A 26152-nucleotide genomic window follows, 5' to 3' on the forward strand; every position below is an offset into this window, starting at 1 on the left:
ACATGCAAACACTGCACTGCCATATGGAGTCAAAATAGGGAGCACCGACAACTGTAAACCAGAAGATGACATGTGGTAGGAGAAATCAGCAGAGAAGTCATCCAGGATAAAAGCAAGTATGTCTAAGCATGTGAAAGTGTGAAAGAGAAAGCTCTTCTTCCAGAAACTGCACACACTTAAAGGAAAAAGAACAAAAAAAGAAAAAAAGAAATCAAGAGATGAGTCAGTCATCAGTAGCATGAGACAAACCTGAACAAAAACCAAGAGCAAAAACATGTAAATACCATTTGACACTTCTTATAAATCTGGATCTGATAATATGATGAATCACAAAAACTTCCACCTCCTTTTTATATTAGGATTCAAGAAGACTATACACATCTTCACAAAATGCATTCAGTTGCCCTATAACATACTTGGATTGAAATGAAAATTTGCACTTTGAATAAATTTTAAAAAACAGTATGAGAATATTCCTTCACATTTCTCCACAAAATTTCTTCTTTAAATTGTGACAAGTAAAGGGCACAGAGATTGGGCCTAGAAAAGCATTCTTCTCCTCACGATATTCTGTACACTTTACTCTATTTACACTGAAGCAAAAAAGCAGAAGTCTGAAGAAATTAAACGCTTTAGAGTGCTAAAATCAAAACATAAGCAATACAATTTTTTAATTTCAGTATTTTAAAGTACAGAAAGTGGAAACTATGAATATCAAATACAAATTTAAACAAAGCCACTTATCTTCCCCTAGAATAATCAATATGAACTACTTATAGAAACTTACAAATTTAAAGTAAAATCAAAACAAAATAAATACTGTACATACACTTTCCCTGCCTGCAGGCAAAAGAGGATGGGAAATACTGTTATGAATTGAAAAAAATGCTCTTAAAGCTGCAGCATCCCATTTCCCAGCCAAATACTTAACACAGTAGTGCGTTTCTGTAAAAAGGAAGACACACATACACCGATCCCTACTGAGCAGACAAGCTAATATTTTCAGAAACATTAAGAAGGAAAGATAGAAATTAGACTATGAGAGTAGAAAAAGGAGAGGAAAAGACAAATGGGCCAGCAAAACATTACTACAAAACTAGTAAATACAGCCAAGAACTAGCCCCTTTTTTTTTTTTTCAAATTCCATGTTTTTTAAAAAAAAAAAAATTCACCCAAGCATTGGCAGCAATAGACATTTCCCAGCAGAAGTGACAATACATATCAATATAATCTCTTAAAGTGATTCCTTTCATTCCCTTCCCACAGCATGAAACTCTTATGGCTTAATTTATATTAAAAGTAGAAAAAGTCTTTTTTTTCCAAACAGAAATGCAGCCTACGAAGAATATGCATTTCCTTATCAGTGCTACTTTTATTTCCCATCCACTGCATGACTTATCACTCATAGGCTCCCACAAAGAGGGTTACCAGGGTTTTTTTTGTTGGGTTTATTTTTTGGGTAAATGGATGTTGCAGCTTTTAATCTTGTTTAACGACAAATAGTAAGGCCCTCGGTTCCATTTGTATTTCTTCTGTGAAAGAGTAGCTCTGGGATCACTCAACCCCAGAACTATAAACAGCTTTTAATGGTCTGGAAGTATTACGTGAATGACTCTCTGGAAAGACACAAGATTTGGGGTCATGGTGGGAGTATGAAGAGATAGGTGGGCATGTGGAGCCTAAATAGGGCACTAGTTACCAGGTCATTCTAGTTTCAGTTCTGCTTAGTCTCCACAACTACCAAAAAGGGGGTTGGCCAGATTCTCATCAGCTCTGGCTTTGAAATCCTGCAAAAATTTTAAACATTTACAACTTAATGGCCTTGTGAATGAAAGTAGCTTATGCCTTATAGCAAAGCCTAGGGAAAGCTGAAGCGTGGAAAATGTTATAATGACACTGTGTTCTCTTACATCTCTACCAAAGGTAACACAAGCACTTCAACCACCAAAAAAAATAAAAATCAAAACCCCCAAAGCCTCCCATGTGATCAGAAAACAACAGTTTTAACTCTCAACATCTAACCCTTTCAAAATTCTCTTGAAGAATGAATTAATGTAGAGTATTACAGGTTGCATAGGTAATCTACCTCAGAGGTCAACAAAGGCTACCCTGTAGCCAGGGTTTATTAGCAAGTATAGTAGGAGAAGAAAAGGGAAAGTTGCTGGAAGAGTCTTTGATATAGTTTCTAGGTGGTCTTTCCATTTTCATGTTTGTTTCTCTTTTTTTCCATTGTAGGAATATGAGAACTTAAGAGACTGGGAAAACCCCTACAGTATTTCATTTCCTATTGTTCTGTCTACAAAAAAAAAATAATTATGCCAAATCCAAGTTCCCTGACTTTTCAAAAAAGATTATCCTTGAAAACGAACTACCATAGCTGGCTTGATTCTCTGTCATCCAGCCAGTGTTCCCTACTCCCTCCCTCTTCTACTCCAAGTGAGACAGCAAGGAAGAAAACTGGGGTATTTCTCTCCACTACAACAACACAAGGTTCAGTCCATCTACAGAAAGATTGGTGCAGAAGTGATTTCATCTAGAACACAATAAAAATATCCCTACAAACAAGTACACAAAACAAGTGAGGTTACCACATCCTCTTCATAAGCTACCAGGAGACTTCCTTTTCCCCCTTTGTTGTTTTTCTTTTTTGTTTTTCTTTTTTTTTTCTTTTTTTTAATACTGCTCATCATGGCAATTTCTCTTAAATTACTTGTTCTAAGGTGGAACATCAGATTTAAATTCTGCTGGAAGCATGGATTATCTGAAGAAAATGCAAATGAACCTCCGCCTGTTGACAGCCTGTGAAGAGACTATTACATAAATTCATGACAGTGGAGAGCCACTTGGAAAAAAAAAAGGTAGAAAGCAGAGTAAAAGAAAGAATAAAACCAAGAAGAAATAATATATATGGGTCCAGCCATATCTATGTTCCAACAGTAAGGTACAGATAAATAATGTGGATGGTCAAAAAAGAGTCTCTGTATAAGCCAGTCACATGTACAAGAGAGCATACTCCATATTTTAAAATTCCTTACTCCAGATTCTATTCTGGCATACTTTTACTTCAGATAAAAATCTGCCTTTAAGGAGAGAGAACTCATTCTTCATTCCGCTCTGAATCTGATTGCTGCTCTAAACTGGAATTTTCTATTATTAGAAATTGTTCAGCTAGCAGGAAGGAAACAGTTTGGTTCAATATGCTGAAGCTAAAACAGCTTCCAAAGCCTGGCAGGCATTTGCTCAAGTTTAAACACAGAGAAAATTCATATGGATATATAATTTTAACTAATATTGACAACAATTTCTTTCTTTGACTGACTTTGGTGAGAACATATTAGAAGATAGTTAAAATATTCTCTTTTAACTATTTCCTTCTGGAAATCATAGCACCTGAGAACCACAACTCCTTATAGTAATTTTCAGCACCCTTAGAGTACCTCTTAGCTTATCTTCTACTTCTGAGAAATCCTTTGTTACCTCCATTCCCAATATTATAGAGGTTGATAACTTGTTTTAAATTAAACAAGAATAAAAAATTTAAAAGACTGAAAAAATGCTTTTGTGAAACATTAATTAGCAAACAACAAAAAAAAGTAAAAAAAGTCACCCATACAAGTCACAAAACAAGCCAAGTCAATATAATGTAAAAGTTGGGCTGCAAAAAACACTCCTGTAATTTTCAAGCTCTAGATGAAGTAAAGCTGTGAAAGCTACCTGACTTACTTGCAGTTGCATTATATTTTGATGATTCTCCATTTAGAAACAGGATAGTGCTAACTGGTTTTGATCCTGCAAGAATTAAAAACACCTGACATCAGAACTATTTTCATAAATTTCTACAGGCATTCATAATTTAGCCTAAACAAAAATAACTCTGCACAAATACTCTGGAAAGTAAAACTGAGTTTTGCTTTTAAACTACAAGAGAAAATTATTCCAGTATAGAATATGGAGGAAGGAAAAACTGGTGTGGAAAGTTAAATCAATTTGATGACTTGGACAGTGACACAGGAGTATTTTTACTCTTAATAACCAAAAAACCCCCTAACCAACCAACAACATTGTTGTCACTAGCATATTAATGTCTACATTTTGGCTGGACCCTACAAAATGCCCTTTTTCCAGAATCAAGTGAAGGTATTCCCCTTCATCCCCGTCCCTCAAAAGTTAAATATTTAATTTTATATTACAGAAAAATACAAATTTTAAATCAAAATTATTTACAATAATTCAGAAAGGGCATTTGTTATCAGCTCTGTAAGAAGCCTGACACAAATGATCATTCTGATACCAGTAAGCTACTTAAATGCTTATATATGCACCAGTTAAGACTTTTAATTGGCTGTCTCACCCAGCTTTGAAAGCAACACACAGTCTCCTGCTTTCCTGACTCTTCAGTAAAATGTGTTTAAAGAACAATAATAACATTTTAATGCTTCTTCCATGCTACATTAAGTAATATGCCAAATCTTATGACTGCAACGTATATCTTACGAGTTATTTCAGAGTAACTGTTCTGAAGAAACATTTATCCTAACTGATGTCCCTGTTCCTCCAAAAAGATATATTGGGTTTTCCTCCTTTGTACCAACTCTTAAATAACTTGTACAAATACAATTTCAGGGACCTTTTTCACAGAAGAAAATCATCACAGAGAGATCATCAGGAGGAGTAGTATGCACTCAATCTATTTTGGAGGAAAGAGGTGCAGTTTAAAAGAAGCTAGCTACTAGACTGACATAAGAAGATTCTTCTGTCTTTAGGAGTCTCTTCTAGTCCATTAAATAAATAAATCTGATAATAAAGAGGACAGGTCAAAAAATAAACAAGCTTGCAGAGAATATGCAACTTGCAAGTCAACAGAAGCCCAGCCAATAGCTTACAAAAAGCAGGAAAAAAATAAGATTCCATATGCCTTAATTTAAAAAATAATTATTAATGCATCTCACCCCTATTTAAGACTATAACCTGAATATCAAATTTAGGAGTCCAGACTAATCACAATTAATGTGGCTCTCCACTGCACCAAACACACATTATCAAAACAATTTAAAACTTTCACATTATTAAATCTAAATTAATAACCCCCACAGAAAAAGTCTTCCAAATAAATAGGTTTTTTAAATGAATTTAAAAGTTGTGAAAATCTATCAGAAATAAATTATTGATAAACCACCTTCATCATCTTCCCCTCATTAATTAGGTCAGAAACTACCAGCAACAAATGATATTCAAGCCCTGATGAGAGACTATTTCTCACAGTCCATGTCTCTCTGAAGATTTCCCCGTTCCCGTATGGTTATTGCTGAGCAGGTGTGGCACAGTGAAAATGCAGCATTGGGTTGGGTTTTTTTGTGTTTTTTTTTCTTTTTTTTCTTTCTCTTTCTCGTTTTTGTTCATCAGGCAGTGTTTTAGATGGTACATGCAAGTCTGCTCCAAGCAGAGGACTAACAGCAGCTCCAGGCTCTGTCGACCTCAGTACTGGTCTGTGTAGGAAAGACAGCAGTAGTAGAAGTAGCAGCTACATTAAACAAAGAAGCGTGCGTGGCCATTCCGGTTCAGCTTCAAGATCTTCCCAAGGCGCTGTTTAGCAGTTGCCATTCCTTTCTTTGGACGTTTGCCTGAAAAATGAAATCAAGTGCTTCAATCAGGAACTTCAGAACAAGCTTTAGTCGTTGCAGAACAACGATGAAACGCAGCGTTCAAGCTGAAGCAGGCAAAATTCTCACCCAAATCAGTTTCAAAAACAAACAAACAAGCAGGAAATCAGAATTGGAAAAATAACCAGGAACCGTTTTTCCTAAACTCTGGCTAGCATTCTCATAAATAAAATGATTCTATTATTTACAAACCTTTCTAGTCTGTAATAGGCAGCAGGTGTAGTAGGAGAGAACTTAAACTGAGCTTCCTGAATTTTACACAAGTTATTCCCTTGAGTAAGTTATAGAATATAAACTAGAAACTGAACACTAAATAGTATGGTCATCAGACTATTTCTGAAGTGTCAGAATTTTTAAACCTTCACTTTGATAAGGAAATCCGATTCAGGTCAGTGTTTCAGAGAATAGTTGTATCTGTTCCCTGTAATAAATGCATAAGAAATATCCTGTGCAATTGCAACTATGAAAGCTTCATCTGGCCACACAGCCAGTTAGATCACTCTTAATTCACCTACACACATTCTGTGCCAAAATCTAAGTGTCCACAGTATGCTCACTTTGTATTTTTCCTCAAGGTCTAATCCTGTCCTTTACTCAATTTCTGCATTTAACAGTTCTTTTTGATGTTTACCAGCTCCTTTTCCTAGTCTTTTTCTCCCCCTCCCCTGGCAAGAGGATGAAGATAACCATTACCTTTTGTTGCCTGGTTGCTGATAGGGGGTGGGTTTGATGCTGGCCTCTTTGTTGGATGAAGTGGTACAGACAAGGACGTTTCACCATACGGCCTGTCGGGGCTAAGGCTGCCATCACTCAGCTGACATTCTCCTTGAATTAGACTGGAGTCTCGTGTGTATTTGCCATGCTGAAAACTCAAGCTGTTGTTGTGGACTATGCTTCTGTTTTCCTGAACCTTATAATTGGCTTCTGATGTACCCTCTTTCTTGATATATTTTTGAGTTTTATTTGCATCCTAGTATGGAAATGAGAAGAAAAAATGTAGAGGTTAGTACCTTCTGGCTACAAGTTCACTCCAGTTTTTCTAATTCTAATTTGTGTCTTTGGAAAAGATATTTTAGTTCCACTAGTATCTGAACACTTTATGATTCCATCATAGATACCTCTTAAAAATAACATACAACATAGTCTCTGTGCAATTTTTTCCATATGCATTTAAGGGCAACACTACAGATTAATTACATATACCACTGTATAATATGTATAATATATGTATATGCAACCAGGTAATCTAGTTTCAATATTCAGCTGATAAGACAACAAATGCTAAATCGGGAATTAACGAGTACCATGTAGTTACATATTCTTACCAAGCAAACACTAGAAAGCACGCAGTTAAAAAAACAGTGTTATTTAATAGATGCAATTTTGCAACTTTATTCTATTTCATTAATTATTCTAATACTTCTAATACAGGTAAGTTTAGAAATACTAAAAAAGTTCAGATTGTCAGAAACACAACCTATCATTCTTTGCTGGAATCCATCTGGATATCAGAAAATAAGAATATTCCTACCTGTTGGCTGTTGAAAGGTTGTATCATTTTGGCAGTACCAATTTCCTAAGCAAGTATCTTTATTATAAATACTATCAACATATTCCACTTGTTCTTAAGCTCTGGTTGGGAATAATAATAATAAAGTGCTTCCCCAGTTAGACTGAATGTAAATTCATGCTTTTTGAAAAAGTATTTTTGATTTTTCAAGATACTGCCCTGAACACCTTCATACTAGCCAGTATGAAAGAAGAGAATTTGAAAGCAAAAAAAATGTTTAAAGCACTGCTTTACCTGAGGGGTAATCCTTGAAGCTTCATTTAGGTGTCTAGTCCATGCTGAAGTTCCCAAGTCTCTTTCCTCTTCCTTCACAGACCTACCTAAAGAGAAGTTCAACAAGCCTAAATTTTAAAATCAATAATTAAGAATACAAAGGTAACTATACATTTGAGTGACTTTAAAAACAAAACAAGGAAAAAAGGAAAACCCAATGGAAAATATTTCCTGAATACAAATTAAAATTTACAGCTGCTTGGTTCTACATACTAAATTGGGAAAAAAACCTCACAGCATAAATAAACCTAAATAAGGATCAACACACCACTGTAAGAAGGTCAGACAAATATAATCTTTCAAATTTCAAAGCCCTGATGTTGAAGACAGCCTACTTTCTTTGTTAAAACTGCAGTTTTTCTACCATGGCTTTGTATCATGAGAAGCTCATAGAACAATGGACATTTCGTTTTCAGGTATTATTGACCGTATTTTTTTCTAAGCACTGATGTGCTATTCAGGTGCAATATAAGGAAGAACTGTGCTGATAGGCCTATAGAAGAAGTGTCTGCATTGAAAATACATTTACAATACAGTTAACTTGTAAAATGAAGGGTATCCCAAGACACCAATTCAATTTGCATTTGGAGAGACTGAAAGGTTTTATGAAACCTGCTAGCTAACAAGCACAGTTTCATCTTCACCCGTGTAGTTTGACACACGTAGTGGCTCTGGTTGGAACAGATTTTTTTCCTAACAGTCCATATAATGCTGTATTATAAATTTGTGGCTGAGCCAGTGTTCATAACACACCAAACTCCTGACTGTTGCTGAGTAGCGCTTGCACAGTGTCACAACTTTCTCCTTTGCTCCTTTGCTCACTGCAGTAAGTAAAGTAGGAGTAGGCAAGAGATTGGGAAGGGACATAGCCAGGACAGCAGACCTGTATTGGCCAAAGGAATATTCCATACCACAGAATAGACATAGAATGTTATGCTTGGCAATAACAATTGGGGTAGAGGAAGAGGCTTGTGGAAAGGCAGTCGAAGGCAGCCCCTGACCACAGACTGACTGAGCATCAGTTTGCTTGAAGAAGGTAGTGAGTGACTGTCTTTACGCCACTTGTTCCTTTTCTCCTTTCTTCATTTACTAAATTGTCTTTATATCAATCCATTAATCTTATCACTTTTGCTATTTCTACTCCCTTCCCTATTCCACAGTGGTGGGGGAGAGAACAAAAGGCTGTGTGGGTGCTTAGCTGCTGGCCTGAGTCAACCCATCACAACCTGGAAACCTGAATCTTATGACTTTCATGAAGTTACAAAGGTGGACAGACACTGTATGTGTCTGTGTGGTTTGCTGGTTAGGTTTGGGTTGGATTTTTTTTCCTGCTGTTTGTGGGTTTGTTTGTTTGTTTGTTTGTTTGGTGGGTTTGAAGGACCTAGAGCTTCAGTTACCAGAACACAGTCCATGACATCACATTAGGCTTTCCTGTTATCTAGGTAAACAAATATCAACATACTATCAGTTCTTTGAATCAGCACTGTGCTTGCTGGTGGGGTTCTATTTGTTTCACATCAGCAAAGCTATAATCCTCTTCCATTTCTCTCTCAAGCAAAGAAAGTTCACAAATGATGACTTTTTCTCTGTTCCAATAAGTGATTTTGATTCCTTTGAGGGGATTAGTGTTAATGTTCTCCTGTCTTGCATTCCCAAAATGCGTTTAACAGATGTTTGCTTTCCACAGACATCAAAATGCCACTGACAAAAAAAAAAATGACCTCTGAATTCTCCTCTTTTAATGCACTGTATTCATAGCAGAATTTCAGGAGTAAAGCCAAATATGCCTTCCAAAGACACATGAAAAATCACCAAGCAGATTCCTAAGGATATCTAAGCAACACAGTTGTTATGAAAGCTGCAACCATGAAGGTTCTGTCTTTTCTGAAAGAGATTACATTTGGCAAAGCCAAAACTTTGCCAGTCTTATAAGGATGCCACAAAACTTTTAGATGGAAATATTTAGAAGGGGTTTTTTGATGACAAGCTAACTTTGTCCCAGTTTTCAGAAGTAACACTTATTTTTTACTAGAAAAAAACAACAACAAAAAAAACCAAAGAACACAGTTTTAAACGTCAGTCTGATTAAAAACTACTAATATAAAGACTACAAATCTAAAAATGTAAATTTAAGTGCTTATGCTGAGCACTCTGTCCAAAAGCAGAGAGCAACAGTGTCATTAGTTCAGACACCTACCACATTCTATTGTTTTGTGGCTCTGAGATGGCTGTCTGTCTTTATGCCGACTCCTGGCGTAGCTTCTGTGTTCCTGAAGGGAGGTTCTTTTATTTGTGCAGTCTGTGCTTTGAGTATGACCTGGTAAACATGTAGTATAGTGCAATCCTGCCATAGAAAGCATGCCCTGAATAGCTTCTTCTTCTGTACTTGTCGAGGTAGGACATTCCCTAGAAAAATAAAGGAGTAGTAAGCAGTTCAAAACAGAATCCTCTGAAGGACTGAGTTTTACATTGGTATAAGGTAGAACAATAAATATACGTGAAAAGGTCTAACAGTTTATAAAAAATGCCCACAATGTGCTTACTTTTTACTGGGAGTTTCATTTCTGGATGGCTTCTGGGTATTTTGACAAAGGTCTCTCATGACCTTAGATTCCTCTTTGAAATTTGATGTTACTTCCTGCTTCTCTTCATCACCTGAGCTTTCTGACTCCTCTGTGGAGGAATCCTTCTGCTGAAACAAGAGGAAACAGAATGCAGAATGGTCACCAGACCCCCTAAATGGAGACACTACCTTAATTTATGCTAAGTGAATAACTCAAAAGTTTTCAGGTCTAACTTTTTCACATATATAGTATTCAGAATGCAGTTGATTTGAATAAAGCAACTGAGATGCAATACATCCAAATTTTGTAATACTGGTGAGGACATGTTCCAGTATAAAAAGCGTTTCCAAAATCCATGTTCTTACAAACCACCACAAATATTAAAGCATATACAAATCATTGTATTCTCTTTCAAGAGAGTACTAATTCAAGGTAGAGGAAAAAAACCCAGAAGTGTGGTTCTAAGCAGCAGCCAGAACTGATGCATGTTACATATAACAGGACACATTCTGCCCGCTTCTGGTTCCTGCTCTCACAAATCTAACTTGCAGCAGCACCATCTCTCTAATGAATGACAGAAGCTCTCAGGTAAATCCAGAGCACAGCAGGAACAGAGACACAACAGCTGTTGTCTCTCTTACAGTGGCACAGCCTTCATTTCATGAATGAAAGAGCTTTTCAGCCCCTGCTGAGATTACAGCTTGTACGGGCAAGAGCTTCTCAAAGGTGGAGCAACCATATGTGACTCAATATGCCTTTACATGAAGCAAGGGCTACCACACATATGTTCCATCTTGGTAATTCAGACTAATCTATTTTCAACAAGTATGGAGAACATCACAGTGTTTTTTTCAAGCCAAGGAATATGCATGACACTCAATAAAAAAGTTGAAAGTGGAAGATCAGAACATGGATATGTTCTGATCCTTCAAGACTGACACCACTATCATCAAAAACGGAACTGGCATGAATTAAGTGCATTGCATCACCAAGGGATATTTTTATACAATAGTTTCATTCACAAGAGCAGCTTGTTAATCTTTGACACTTAGAAAGTGACACCAATGGGCAATTAAATTATAACTATGATTCAATGTTAATAATAAAGGCGTTGTTTTGCTAAGATCATCTTCAGCACAATGTAACAACATTAAAGGATTTACAGGAGCTACTGAGAGAGTTCATTTTGGATATGTTACTACAAAAGACAAATTCAAATATGCAGAAAAATTATTCCATTAGATATTAGAAATTAAAAAGCAGAAGAGTATGAGAAGAACTAAGAGAGTAAATAGCATTAATATAAAACATTCACTCATTTACAAAGTCATCCAAAACTGGCTACATTCTCTTGGGAAGATGAGATATATCACATTTGAGTAATTAATGATTCTGTGTCTTAGAAAAGGAAACCTGCTGAGCCAAAGTTGCTGACAATGCAGTTTAAACCAGAAGAAGCCATATCATGAAGATTCCTATCATTTATTCCAACATCTAGATAAAGTAATGATGAAAGACAACAAATATCAAAAATAGATCTTGACCATTATGGAAAAAGTAGGAATTTGAAGACTTCTTATAAAGTCTAATAATAGGTTGAAAATTGAACGAAAGACCAAAACATTAGTATTCAAGAAGCATGAAACAAAAATCTGAAGTAATCACTCCACCCTATTGCTAACCAACAAAAATTGAAATTACTAAGTCAGAGCACAATTTGCAAACAAAAAAAATAGTTACAATATTTATATATGCATATGCACATTGTATTAAAATATATGCTTGCAAATATGCACGTGTTTGCATTTATATTTCATTTAGTTCTAAAGAAATCACTACAGTCTAGACACTCAAATGGAAGATTCCCATTTACTTCCAGTAGTCTAAAATACCTGAAGAGGATTTAGTTGCTTCAGCTTATTTAAAAAAACTGAATACCTGTAAGATTGTTTCCAACTAATCATGTACTAAAATGAAACTTGTGTGGTAGATACTTATAATTCAAATGATACAATTTGGACTTTTTACAAAATAAATAAAGCAACTCTAACTTTTCTCAGACTGCTTGTTCCAGAGCAGGGCTCATCCTCTGCCAGCTCCACTTCAATGACAATGGAGATCATAAAATTTGGCTCAAGATAGCATACCTTATAATTTTTCTCAACACTAGGATAAATGAAAAATGAGGCAGAACATTAAGTCTGACATATTAACTTGAACAAGAACTAAATACTTTGTTATTGCGGTTTTAACACAAACTTTGACCATACAAATTTGAAATGTGTGAGCAAAATTATATTTAATGGCTTCATTAACTTTTGTGACTTTTTTTCTAGCTATACCTGTGTAGTGCAATCAGGCTCAGATTCTTCTGAATCAGAAATATCAGAGTACTCTGAGGATCCATTCCTGAGTTCTGATTTCACACTTTCAAAGAACACTGCAGAGAGAAAAATTAAAATATAAGACCCAATATTTATTACATATAATATTTAACTATTATTTTGGAAGTAAAAATCAAGAAACACATGTTTAATTTCTAACAGCCTGCAAACAAAAGCACATCCACACACTGATCCGGTTCACAAGACAATTCTGCTTAGAACTATAATGAATTGCCTACTGCTGACCAACAGACTCCTCAAGCAATTGACTGGATGAAGACAGGAAGATACATCAGGTGCAGAAGAAGCATATATTTTTTTCTCTCCTATAGAGCACATACTCCACAGATGGCACCTTGGGCAATTTCTGCTTTTGTGTATAGGGTAGAGTCAGAGAAGTGGCTTTCAAAAAACATTAATCAGAAATAATGTTCAATATTACTTTGCCTTACGCTCTCTGAACCTGGGATTTCCCTGTTTAAAAACAAAAGCAGTTATAAAGAAACACTAAACATGGAAGTCAAAGGATATTAAATGATTTAAAGGTAAAAAAATTGCATTATTTGCAATTTTACTTCCATATCACAATTTACTGGCATATTCTGCCATTACTGGCATAGCTGCCAACCAGGGTTAAAATGCAGACCTGTTAAATATTAAAGTATTACTGTGATGATACTTGCATTGTCTTTATTACAGAATGACCTGAAAAGGAAGATGAGGAAATATCAACCTTAGACTTGCTTTATGCTAGTACTAAGGTAAAGAACTAATAAGAGAATCAGGTGTCAAAATAGACATCAAAAACACTTGCAATATGACAAAGCAATCAATCAAAGCAGCTAACTAGTCCACATGGTTTACTTCAAGTGCTGAAAGAACTCAAAACATGAAGCAGCTGAGCAGTTCTCATAAACCTGTACTCTTAAGAGACAGCACACATCTCAAAGAACCACAAGTAGGAAACACATTTCTAAGTGTTTGGAATCCACGGCTCGAGGCCAGTGAGCTGCATGTGTACCTGTGTCAAAGATGCTGGTAAAAATCTTGATTAAGTACAAATTTGTTGAAGATGACAATATGCAGTTTAAGTAGTAGTTTTTTGGAGAAAAGTCAAATAGAATAAAAAAATTTATGAACATAGTAGCTAAAGAAAGCAACATCACTTTTCAAGTACTTACAGTTTCACACAAAACTATGCTGAATGAATGAACACAAGAAAAGTTGAAATGTTGGTTTGCTTTCAGCATAGTTTTACATGAAACTACATAAACAATACACAATTCTTCCTAACTCTAATTATGCAAGAATAGAGGATGTATCTGTAACCATATATACACTGCAGTTCTGATAGAGTTTTGCTCCTATTGAAAACTGTGGTAAAGCTCACAAATAGGCATCGAATATGTTTCAAGGGTATTATTAATTTCTAAACACTGCATAATGGTAATTATTTTTAGATTCAGAAGAAAGCTAAACATGAGACTTGTTAACAGAAAGTGAATAAAATGAACAGTTGGTACAAAAAGCTAGAGAAGACCAATTAAACTTCAGAAAGTGTTAGAAAGAGGAATATCTAAACACATTAAATGAGCAACATCATTATATATGAAGTCAAGCTAAATAAAGTAATGCTTAACATATGACAATAAAATTAATATTTTAAATTACTGCAGCTCAAAACAACCCAAGGAATTTCTGATGATAACTCAAGCCTTTGGCTCATTTCAAAAAGGCAAACAAATTCTAGGATAAGCAACAGCATGCACGATACAGAAAACATCATTTTATAGTTCAAAGAATTTTTCTTTAGACTATTGCCTTTTCCAAGAAAAGTTATGGCTCTGTATGCTTCCAGAGACTGGGAGGAATACTCCAGAAATCAGGTGAATGGCAGGAGTCATTATCTCTAAGATCAGGCTAAGCTACTGTGAATTTAAAGAAACATCTTAAATCACCTTCCCTTCATCCACACGAAGTATCTTGCTCTATTAAGCACAGCACTTGATCTTTGTCTCTCTGATAACACTGGGTCACCATTTAAAACCAGGATCTTGGCATGACACACAAAGCTCTGTAGAGCTTGATCTGTTTAAAGGCATCTGTCTGTGGATAGTGCCTCTTGGCCTTAATCCCAGTAAGCACAATGGAAGTTGGAAACTGTTATAGAAACAGGTAGTTCCTTTTATGGAATTCTCTGCAGACAATACCTTCCCCTTTCTTACTCTTTAGACTCTCAGTTAAGGTAAAATAATCAAACATAGGTAATCTTTAATAAGGAAGTTTGAAGACTCTCAATCTTCAATTAAAAATATTAGTGGTAGTCCCAAGTACTCAATTTCTGGAAGAACAATCTCAACATTCACTTCTAGTTCTAAGTACATTTCTTACATTTGGATACCCATTCCCATATTCATTCTGTATCAAATAAGAGCAACAATTTTGAAGGAAATCTACCCTTTCTCTGTATGATTTAATTTTTGATTCAAGTGCAAAATTTACTTTAATTTACTTAGTCTGCTTTTGGAAGTGGAAAAACACCACAGTAAGCCTCACTCAACAAACTGTTTGCCTTGTTGTTTCATGAGTACCCAAGGGAGATCTCTTTCACATACAGGTTTCTTAATACTGTCCTCTGCAACATTTGGAAGCATAGTAAAGAGGGATTATAATTTGCTTTGTTAATGAAAATAATTACATATTTTATGCAGGCTGACAGTGGACTCAAATGTTGTTATGAACTGTTGTGCAGGAAACTCAGAAAACTGTAAGTCTCTAGAGGAGTCTTATTATCTTTTAAGTGCTGACTTCAGTTTCCTAGTACATACCCTTTGAGCCCTTCTAAGCTCTACTGTGGAAGGGTGTGACTTTTATAATTAAAAAGAGAGCTGAATAGTTATGTCAAGGACCAATCTGTCACTGCACACAGAGTGTACGATTAAAAACAGACACTGACAACAGGCATTCAATACTGATACTTCACTAATACACTGTGTGATCATCACTGTTGAACACTTGGCAGGACGGTTTCAGGTTACAGAAAGACAGAAAAAGAGTAATTCCTAGTGAAGGATGGTTTAAAGCACTGGAAAGTAGGGTTAAAGTTTTTCACAAATAACCTAAATTCTTTCCCAGTCTTGCAAAAGTTAAAAGTATAAGACTTTATTAATGCTAAATTATGTCTTATCGCTTGTATGCAATCAACCTATTCATTATCAAAACATACAAAATTTTATGATCAAGTAGGTAATCATCAAATGGAACAGAAAAAGTGAAATATAAAATTAAAATTAGCTGCGTGTTATGATCCTTCATTCTATATAGTGAAAGATGTGATGAACTTTTCACACTGAAGTGTATTTGGGTAAAAAAAAAACCAAACAGCAGTCTTATATCATAAAACAGACCAAAAGTAACAAATACTCATCCAGAACACTAACCAAACCTCCACTCTGAAAAATGCTGTACACAGTATTCAACATGGCACTAACATAAAAAGTGAGTTTTACTTTTCGTCTCTATCCTGTTGACTTCTGCAGTAGACAGATAATATTTGACAAGTGTTTTGTGTAACTTCTAGTATTACTCCTCTGATTTATTACTTTATCCTCTTCATATTTTGGTAAAATTTCAGTCAGACTGACCAATAGTCATTAGACCCTTTTCAAGATCATCAGAATGTTCAACTGATAGGACTTAAAGACAATCTTACTGTTCAGTGGTTTCTGGCCATCTGCATTCCCTTCTCCTTCAAATCCTGAGGGCTGGTCTTCTACCTTAACAGTCGATTTTTTCGACCTTGTCCTGTCATCTTCATCTTCACTGTCTGCTGTGTAAAGACTGCGATCTGTAAATGGACGTCTCTCATCTCTGTCTCAGTAGTAAAGAAAAATTCATATTAATCTTAGAAACTTGAAGCAATTGTTTTCCTTCCATTATTTACAACATGTTCTTGAGATACAACAGTAATATTCTCTTATGGTCATCTCTTCGTTCAAAATTGTACTTATTCCCATTTTACTTCCTGTACAACTATCATTTCCATTAACATACGAAGTTTAACACCAGAATATTTTTAAAGAGAAACACTCTAATAGATGGATATAAAAAACTGTTTCTACTTTGAAGCATTCCCTTCAGTACAGACCCAACTAAGCAACTGAATGAAATGCTGTAACAAAAGAACCTGCAAAGAATCCCCTCTTCACTCCTTAATCATGGTTCCACTAGGGGACAGCAGACACAGACATTCCTTCTATACTCCTAATATGAATCTTACTGGTAAAAAGAATTCAGAGCTCCACAAATAAAAATCTCACTAACAATTACCATACTCCAGACCATAATGACTACAAAAAAGTGATCCACAACCAATCCTTTATACCTAATTATTCTTCCATTTGACAGCAGGAGGCGAAGATCATTGTCTTTTGTTCGCCACTCAGGTACTGTAGAGGATGGCTGAAAGGGCTTGTTAAATCTCCCATTCAGTTTCGAGCCTGCGATATCCTAAAGAAGTAAAAGCAATGTTGCTTGTTATTTATTCTTATAAATTAAATTGGTTTTTTTTGCACTCCATAAAAGCTTAAACTCAGCACTAGGATGGTTACCACCTGAATAACCAACTGCAGAAAGCTCAGAAAAAACATGTTTGGATGTAAAAAACTTCAGAAGGTGACTGCACCTTCTCCTTCCTTGAATCACCTATACTCTCCTGAAGCATCTGAAACAACTACAACTTTCCTGTAATACTCCTTTTACGTTTCCTTTGGAGAAATACCAGTAGAGACGGCCAAGCCAGAAGCTGGGCTTGGAACTGATATGGCAGCTCCAGGATTGGGTATCTGGTCCCTGAAATTAGTATCTCAAAACTAATTTAGAGGACAGTAAAACATCAGTAATGGAAAGTAACCTGCCATAAGCAGAACTTTCTTAGCTCAAAGCAACTTACATTCGACATATACTCTGAAGCAATCAGCAATGCAGTTATGCCCCAAACCAGGAACATGTAAAATAATTTTTTTTTAAATCTCTGTACTGATAGTGAGCATTATATTTCTGCATTGAATGACAAAGACTAATTCTCCTAAACATTTGTTTGCAGCAATGCACTGCATGAGTTAATTATTTGTGGCAAATTTTAAATTCAGCTTCCTGTCTTTGGGGGCTAAAATGAAGTTCCATGCCTTATGAAGATCAGTCTAAAGACCCAAATCAGTATTTCTCCACTATGAAAGTCCATCCTCTCCCAGCTAAATTTGTCAGCATTGCTTATACTCAAAAAGCTACTTATTTGCTTTCATAAAGCTACTTATTTCCCTTCTCTTAGTCCTTCTTCCACTTCTGCTGCTGTTCTTTGAAATAATGTCATCAAACCTGAAAAGAGGTATTTTTCAAGAGAGTACTTTTCACTCATCTGCTCTATGATATCTTTGTAATACAGCCACAGAGTCCACGGCCCCACTATAGAGACCAAAGGCATCCTGAAGCTTAATGGTAGGGAGGCACTGTCACATAGGAAACAGGAACATGACAAAAAGCAAGGCTAACCAAATTACAGTAACTATAAGAACTATACAGAACTACTAGAAACAGTTATGTAAAAACACAGAGAACAGGTTGGCTCAGAGCCTCACCAAATCAAGGCTTTGCAAGCTCCCTTCTTCAGATAATTGATTCAAAGTAGCACTTGACGGCTACAGCAAAATACAGTAATTCAAAAACTATACTTGAAGTGGGTAGTGGAGTCAGGGCATCCTCTGAACCAATATTTTGCAGGAACCTCCACAAAAAAAATTATCACAGAAAAGAGATACTCCTCTCAGAAAAACTCAAAAGAAATCAAACCCAAATCTATCCATGTTTCATATGACAAAGAGTCGTAGTCTGTATTCTTATGCATCTTTAAAGTGATTCCTTATCAACAGAGATTAGAAGCCTACTCTAGTTTTGTTTTTCTTGCACATAGCTTAACACTTGCCTCCTCCCATGGTGACATCTCCAGCCTTTTCAGTACCTCCCTAGTGTGGAGTTCCAGGATGTCCAGATTAGAAGGAGTTTTGGTAGCATGGTCTCGCAGCTTCCTCACCCTTCGTCTGGAGTGGTGAGGGGAAGCTGTTTCATGTGAAGATCGTGAAGTTGGAGACACACCAAGAATTCCCTGAGTTTTAACTAGTTTGCTGTTTTCCTCCTGTAATAAAAAACACATTTTAGAATAGTCTCAGAGGAATAAATTCACATATTTAAGTGCTGCCTCTTGTTCGTCTAATAAATATAAATTATACAAATAATTGTTAGACCTTTTGGAGAAACAGTACATATTTCACTTGGATTTGATGAACAAAGCTTAGTTCTATTGCACCTCTTTCCCGTTAGGGGCTTTTACGCTATTCCGTAACAGTGGTGCTTAACACCAAAAGCTACCACCAAAACACACGTTTTTGTTCAGGCAGCATCGGATAGACCTGTATTGTACACAACAGGTCACATCTCAGAGCTGTTCTCTCCACATACAAATGTGAGAATTTTCCAAGAATCAATACTCATTAAGGAATAAAGGAGCAAAACACTGGTATGTACAAGCAATCAAAAACAAAAGGAAGGGAAAAGACATCCCCACTGACTATGTAACAAACAGCCACAAAACACATGAGGGAGCAAAAGAGATGACAACTGGACCAAAAACTAACAAACAAGTGGGTAGGAGAAAGGAATATGCACAGAATTTCAAATTGAAGTCTTTAACAACACGTTAACGGTAATTATTTTAAGAATTTATAAGTGAGAACATTTTAGAAACACTGACCTATAAATAATTTAACCATTAAAATTTAAAAATAATTTTAAAAAAAGCCATAAACACTCACTATACATTTTCTTTATCTGAAATACCCATAGCTTAGTATTCCCAAGAGTTTTCCTCTTGATCTTCTATTATTAAATGAATGTTTAATAAATTAAAAAGTGAATACAGTCAATCAGAAGCATAACTACTATGGAGTTCCTGATTCAAAGATTTTTTTCTGCAGGTTTACGTAGGTTGCCTCTGTTCTTACCTCTACAGAACGAATCACTTTAGAGAGCTCTTTGATGAGATGCCCAGGCCTAATGTTGTCTGGAATTTCAAAGGCATGTTCTGTTACAAGCTGCATGCAAAGGGGGAAGAAAAGATACTTAATTAATTTTTTTCAGATAAAATCAGAAATAATATGAAATAAACAAATCTACAGGGGAAAAAATAAAAAAATCCCAAATAGATTCCTTTCTATAATAATGACTGCAGACTTCTAGGATGATACACAAACACACACACAGAATCTTCCAGTCCAAGTTTTAGTAGGCAACAGATATCCCTCAATGGCTCCAAGAATCCAAAGAAGAGGTAATACAAAGCCATACTGACAATCAACTTTTTTTTACCCTCAGTACAGTAATCAGCTTCTTTTTTTCCTTCAGCATGGTCAGCATAGAGCCATACTTCAGACATTCATTAGAGTTGTGACCTTCGAAACTAAAGACTTAAAGTTAAAGACTAAGGGAATTTCACCATGGCAAACATTTAATCTAAAGAGCAAATCAAGAAAAATCATCAGTAACCAAGACGCAGCTTTTTAGACCTCTTCCTGACATGTAATATTTAAAAATTACCTTCTTAGCTTATTTAGAATCTAATAGGTTGGAGAATGCAATTAAAAAAAAAAATAATCAGTCCCTATAACAAAATATAGAAAGCCATAAGAGTTTATGTTCCCTTTAATCCTCTGAAATCGTATCAGAGACAGATTTCATATATACACACACAACCAATCTGAGTAATTCCAAATGCTCTACAGTTAGATCTAGTAAAAAATATGTTTAATATTTTGTATGTAGTTTAAATGTTTAAATCTCAAAACACTTTTAGTTAGAATTAAACAGACAAAACAGCACTCACATAGACCAGAATGACTGACATGAATTCTGCTATCCCTTTAATCAACCATTTAAATGGTAAAACATCCCAAACACTTTCAGTTACCCACATTTCAAAAATGAGATTCAGCAGCAAAATGATTGCTAGAAGCAATTCGATACTGTATGTGCATTTCATTGAACCTGGTTTCCCCTCAGTCATTAAAACAAATGCTTTCTCCCCCTCCAAAAAACCCCAACATGAATGTATAATCATGGTATAATCATTCATTTCAGTGTCATTAATTCTACAGGAAAAATTAAATCAGCTGCTATTATCTACCATTCTTCATTCTTTGAATGCATCACCTCCACACATTCACACTTGAGAACACAGCATCTCTGTCACTAAACTGCATAATTTTCCCAGCAAGTTACTGGTCATTTTAGGATCATTCAATCCTTTCTGCTTAAGGACTTCACTCTCCCAAAGGTCTTCCTTTTCATGAAGACTTCAAGAGGAAGTGACTGATGGAATCCTCCCAAAAACTAGTTTAAAAACACTAAAAAGTCTTCCTAATGCAAATGTAGTTTATATCAGAAGCATGTTATTTTGCCAGTATGATTTATAGTAACTCCTTGAGCAAAGTGAGTTCCACAGGCAAGCTCACTTGTTTGTCACGATAAAAGCTATCTATTTACACCAAAGTTTTCTCAATTAAGTTGCGGCAGAGAGATATGAATACCTTCAGAAGCCACATCTGAAAAATTATCATTATTATTAAATAACTTGTTTTTAAGTTGTCTCTGCATCCTCGTTCTTGGAAAAGAAACATGCAGCCTTTGGGACTGAGGAATTCTCTTTTTCTAGGGAAACCAGTAGCAACAAAACAGCCTAAGTATGCCAGATGTCAACTGCAGGTAAAGAAAACAATGAAAGAAAGCTATGATTCATTCAAGAGCTTCAAGAAATGGTTTTGTAAGTGTCAGAAATACACAAAGGAAAAAGAAACTTGTCTTAAAACAAGAGGTATAGATAAAAAAAATCCTGGTAGGCTAATGAATCCAATCCTCTTTGCAGAGTAGCATGACAATGAGGTATATCAACACTTAAATATGCACAAAAAATAAAAATTTTTGTGCACATACCTTCCTCCTCACAAAAAAGAAAAACCACCACTGATTTTTTTTTTCCTTCACAACAGCTAGCAATATATTTTTTAAAAACATAAAACAGTTGCCCAAAATAATCTTACTGGTACATGAACCAAACGTCTTAAAAACTGACTCTGAGACCTGTTGCTTATGCAAGCTGGAAGGAAGTCAGAGTTAAAATTCAAGAGCTCAGATGACTGGGCAGGTCATCATCATTACTGTGTGTATCAGAATGCAGAATGATGGTCTGCACCAAAGCAATTGGAGGACATACACACTGATGAAAGCCTTGCACAAACTGAATTCAAATCAAGACATGAGAACTAAAATAATTTTAGTAGCACTCAACCTCTGTCCTCAGCATCTTTTAATCTTTTGGCAGTTTTTAAACAATGCAGCAACGAAGATACCACCGCCCTGCTGAAGATGAGCTTGAAATTCTCTAGTAAATGTTATATAATTCTCTAAGACAACTTCCATATGTCTTGAAGACATACTCCATTATATGAATGTGAAGCCTCCTGTAGGCTTGAGAAGTAGGCTTCTCAAGTGAGGAGCAGACATTTGTCATTTCTTTTTCAGAATCTGTCAGAAACCTCCAGTATGAGCAGATCATACAGCACTGTACAAAGCTCCTCCTGTCCTCACCTGCATACAACTACAATCCTATCACACACATGGCCTGCTGCAAAGAAAAGATTAGCTCACATATGAAGCAGTAGCTAGATGAACACAAGGTACAAAACATGATAGCTGGTGGACAGCAGACAGCATTGTGGCTACATCACTGATGCTCTGCAGTTTCCTCACAATTGATGAGTCTGTTCAGCCACTGGTTTGGGAATACTCATAGGTCTCATTAGTAATCATTCAGAATGCAGCAAGTGCAATTGATTTTTCTTCCACAGAAAAGTAGAAAACATATCACATTCCACATGCAGTATTAATCAAACTCCTTAATGAGCTACTAGACAGTACACAAATGCTACAATACTATACTACAGCGATCTAGAAAAAAAGAAATTCCAATCCAATTTCAAATTAAAATAAGGATTTATATAGGCTATGTTTGATCTCAGTTATCAGCAGTCTTATTATCTGGCTTGCTTATTATCCATGCCCCAGATGCAGAGATAGCTTGGATTCACACGTGGTTTAGAAGCTTAGGCACAACATCCTGCAAATACTGCTACACTGCTCACTATCTAGCTTTGATCCAGAACAGCACAGACCAAGAGACACTGGAGAACCAACTCAGAGAGTCAGCACAGCTTCATCTGGAATGAGTAAAGCTACACAGGCTGGACCCCAGCAGATTCCACATAAAATAACCAGTTCTGCATTTGTACCTCATGTTTACTTCCACAGAGCTCGTAATGTTCGATGCAGCACTGTGCAATTATCATACGTGTTGTATAGTAAGTTCTCTTAAAAGTAGGACTTGGGGGCAGAAAGACCAAAGAGATCTCAAAGAGCCAGTTCAAGTAATCAGGGCCAGCAACAAACTAGAATTAACAAACTCAGTCAGAACCCAACTGCCTGTCAGCACACAGCACTTCCCTGGAGCACCAGTTCCAAGAGGGCCTAAAAGCACAGGCACATGAAAAAACACACGGGGTTAGACCAGATCCAGTTCTGTGCCAAAACAGGTAAGCTTTCCTGGAGAGAAAACAGCACCAGCAAAGCCAGCATTGATGCCATACTAATGATTTTACAAGAGTCAATCCATGTTCAGCAAGGACAGTATTCAACTGAAGTCAATATTCCTCAGTCTGAATCTAAATCGACTTTTCAGCAGATGTAGCTGAAATGTGCTTTCCAAATTATTGACTAATATCAGGGCATTCCACCCTCCACTGCATCAGACTAGGGTCAATTGACTACATAAACACATTTCTTAGAAAAAAGCCCCACCCTATCATCTTATCCTCTAGCATTCTTATCCCATCCTGAGGTGAACAAGATTCTACCTCTATCAGCTACAATACTTGAGATTATTAATTGGTCTAATAGACTTTATTAGCATTATGGAATATAAAATTGTCATGATGATTCTTCCCCAGAACAGCAGTGTATACTCTCCATAGACTTTTTCCATACTCATTAACAGATAAAAATAATCTTGAACTTTAAAAGGGCACAGATCTTCACTTAGTTCTAAATCAAAACAGAGTTCAACAAAAACCCAAACATAATCACTTATACTTACTTCTTTTTTCATCCATAATTTTAAAGCAGTAAGTAAAGCCTTCACTCCTTGCACTAAATAGCTTGGAGGCTGGAAACCATCTTCCCTCAGTTCTAAAAAGGATACAGCAACCAATTTAGAAACAGTGAAAACAATAGAATGATACCTACCCTTCAGCCAATAAAGTTGCCATTGTGCAACAGCATATTAAAGGAAAAATTGTGCAAGCAAATGAAACATGACATCCTGTATTTATGTGCATACTGTAACAACAACAACAAAAGCCAAATCCAACACTAAAGTGATTCTACATAAAACCTTCCTGTGTGAATTAGGGTTAGTTTACATCATACTCAAGGTCAATTACAAGAAAACCCCAGATCTAAAATACAGAAAGAAATCACTTTTATTTCATTGGAAATATTTTAGTCAAAGGGGACCGGAAGAATGTGGGATGTATCTCTAAATTAGAATTCGTATCGCTTATTCCCATACGTACTCTGCAAATGGCTCACACTAGCATACTTCCATTCCCCAAACATTTTCTGTAACCCTTCCAATTATCACAGTTCTCCCTCACACAGTTTACTGCATTTTTTCCTCCCAGAATCAAAGGGGACATGAGGTGGAAACCACTCTGCTACAGAAGCTTCTCTTCTATAGGAAGCTGGTGTTCTCAAGTAATTGCAACCTCTTTCCTCTTTTCCTTCATGGGGGTGAAAAAAGAAGGGAAAAGACAAATACTCCATAAACAGCCAAAAGTAGATTACAATCTATCCTCATGTTCCTGACAAATATTTCCACTTCTCAATAGCAAATGGATCAACACTAGAACTACTTGGCTCATTTTATTCCCCTAAAAGAATACACTAATAAAACACTGTTCTTATGGATAATGTATTAGTATGCTGGCAGAAAAAGGGAAGTTCTGTTACTAAACAGTTGTTCATGTCTCAAAGGCCTCCTACTTTTCAAAGGGTATGAGAAGGAGTGGTAGACTTTGAGTTGTAGCAGTAGTCTTCCTGCCCACTAGCTTACTCAGTTGGTATGTCTGTGACCCTGTTACCTTTTTATAAAAATAATCAGAAAGATAAGCTGTATTGATTTTGCTTACTGACCTGAATTTCTTATGAAGTACTGCCAACAACCATGCACTCAATAATTTAGAGGCTGGACATCACCATTACCTTACACAACCACACCGGTGTCATCCTTTGTTTATAAAACAATGGATTCTGACTAGAAAACACCTAATTCATATAAGTCTTCATGCCAAAGCCCAACATAAACTTCACTCTAGCCATGGAAACCTCAATTCTCATTTTTTATAATGGGTTTATAGGTCATAGCATTGTTCAGCAACAAACATCTGCTGAGCCAAAGATTAAATGTAACATGAGAATGAGTTTCATACTCCTCCCCTAAGTCACAAGAGGCTCCTAGCCTATGAACTCAAGGAGTTGTGGGATAAAAAGGGGAGGGGGAAGAGTGGGGCCAACAGACACAGCTTATAGTTAGCTAGGTGATATAGAAACATACATATTCCACTGCTTTTCCAGCAGGAATACAGTTCCTGTGTCTTCTGATGAGTTTGTAAGCACTAAATATGCAGGACTGAGGCCAATCAAAGCAAGCTTTTAAGACAAAAATACTTTCTTTTTGGAAGGAAAAATTTTCTGCAAGTTTGTTCCATTTGGTGAGATTTCTGAGTTGCTTTAGGTTCACCAGAAACTTTAAACGCTCATTTTGGAAACAAGGGTTGTTCAGTGTCTTCATTTGCTGAAAGGAGAATAATTTTCAATAACTTGTAACTGTTAGAACATTAGAAAAAGGTTACATTAGACTCTGATCTCTTTCAAAGCAGAAGCTGAATTCAGCAGCCTCCTCTGAAGGTTGATTTCTGTCCTTTGAAATACATCATATTATTAAAATTAAATAGAGCAGGCAGAGGGCAAGATATTTGAGGAAAAGAAGGTGAAGTCAGACAGACACTCTATCAAGCTCAATTATACATGGGTACAAATATAGCAATTAAAGAATAGATGAGGAAGTGTGGAAAAGAACAGCAAACTCCTAGGAACTGACGCATCTTTTCCACAAAAGCCCTCACAGATACTTTTCTCTTCACAACCAAGAGCAGAAGACAACAGGCAGTGACTGAAAAGGTCAAAGAAAACTGTAGAAGTGCAAGAAAATTTCTCTGTTCAGCTGCAAAGCCACCAAGAAGAAATCCACAGATACAAGTTGGTGGGATCTTTTCACAGAATCACTTGCTCAAAGGAAAGGCTATCAAAGGGTACTCCAAGATCTTAAATGATATGAAGGAAGCCTGAGAGAAAAACTGGCGCCTTGGAAATAAGTTTCCTATCTTCCTTTAAAAAGTCTTGTGAGATAATGGCACATTAATCCTATTTGGCTGGTAGTACAATTGTAATGTACAAGCATCTCAGATTCTCTGCCTTTATAAT

General features: G+C 36.1%; 1 protein-coding gene across 1 annotated transcript in view; it reads right to left on the reverse strand.

Annotated features, from left to right (window-relative positions):
* Positions 1 to 1021: 1021 nt before the first annotated feature.
* KDM7A (lysine demethylase 7A) overlaps positions 1022 to 26152 on the reverse strand; it is a 65424-nt gene continuing 40293 nt past the window's right edge. Inside the window, exons 10-20 of the mRNA XM_051784745.1 lie at positions 23706 to 23797; positions 19507 to 19596; positions 18432 to 18641; positions 16836 to 16960; positions 16164 to 16321; positions 12410 to 12507; positions 10047 to 10195; positions 9697 to 9909; positions 7465 to 7546; positions 6354 to 6630; positions 1022 to 5621 (exon numbers count right to left, since the gene is read on the reverse strand). Of these exons, the coding sequence (XP_051640705.1) occupies positions 5527 to 5621; positions 6354 to 6630; positions 7465 to 7546; positions 9697 to 9909; positions 10047 to 10195; positions 12410 to 12507; positions 16164 to 16321; positions 16836 to 16960; positions 18432 to 18641; positions 19507 to 19596; positions 23706 to 23797 (1589 nt within the window). The 3' untranslated portion in view covers positions 1022 to 5526. The remainder of the gene's footprint in view (positions 5622 to 6353; positions 6631 to 7464; positions 7547 to 9696; positions 9910 to 10046; positions 10196 to 12409; positions 12508 to 16163; positions 16322 to 16835; positions 16961 to 18431; positions 18642 to 19506; positions 19597 to 23705; positions 23798 to 26152) is intronic.

The sequence above is a fragment of the Manacus candei genome, unplaced genomic scaffold (genome assembly GCF_025592945.1).
Source record: "Manacus candei isolate 608988 ecotype Guabito, Panama unplaced genomic scaffold, ASM2559294v1 h1tg000018l, whole genome shotgun sequence".
NCBI classification, from domain to species: domain Eukaryota; kingdom Metazoa; phylum Chordata; class Aves; order Passeriformes; family Pipridae; genus Manacus; species Manacus candei.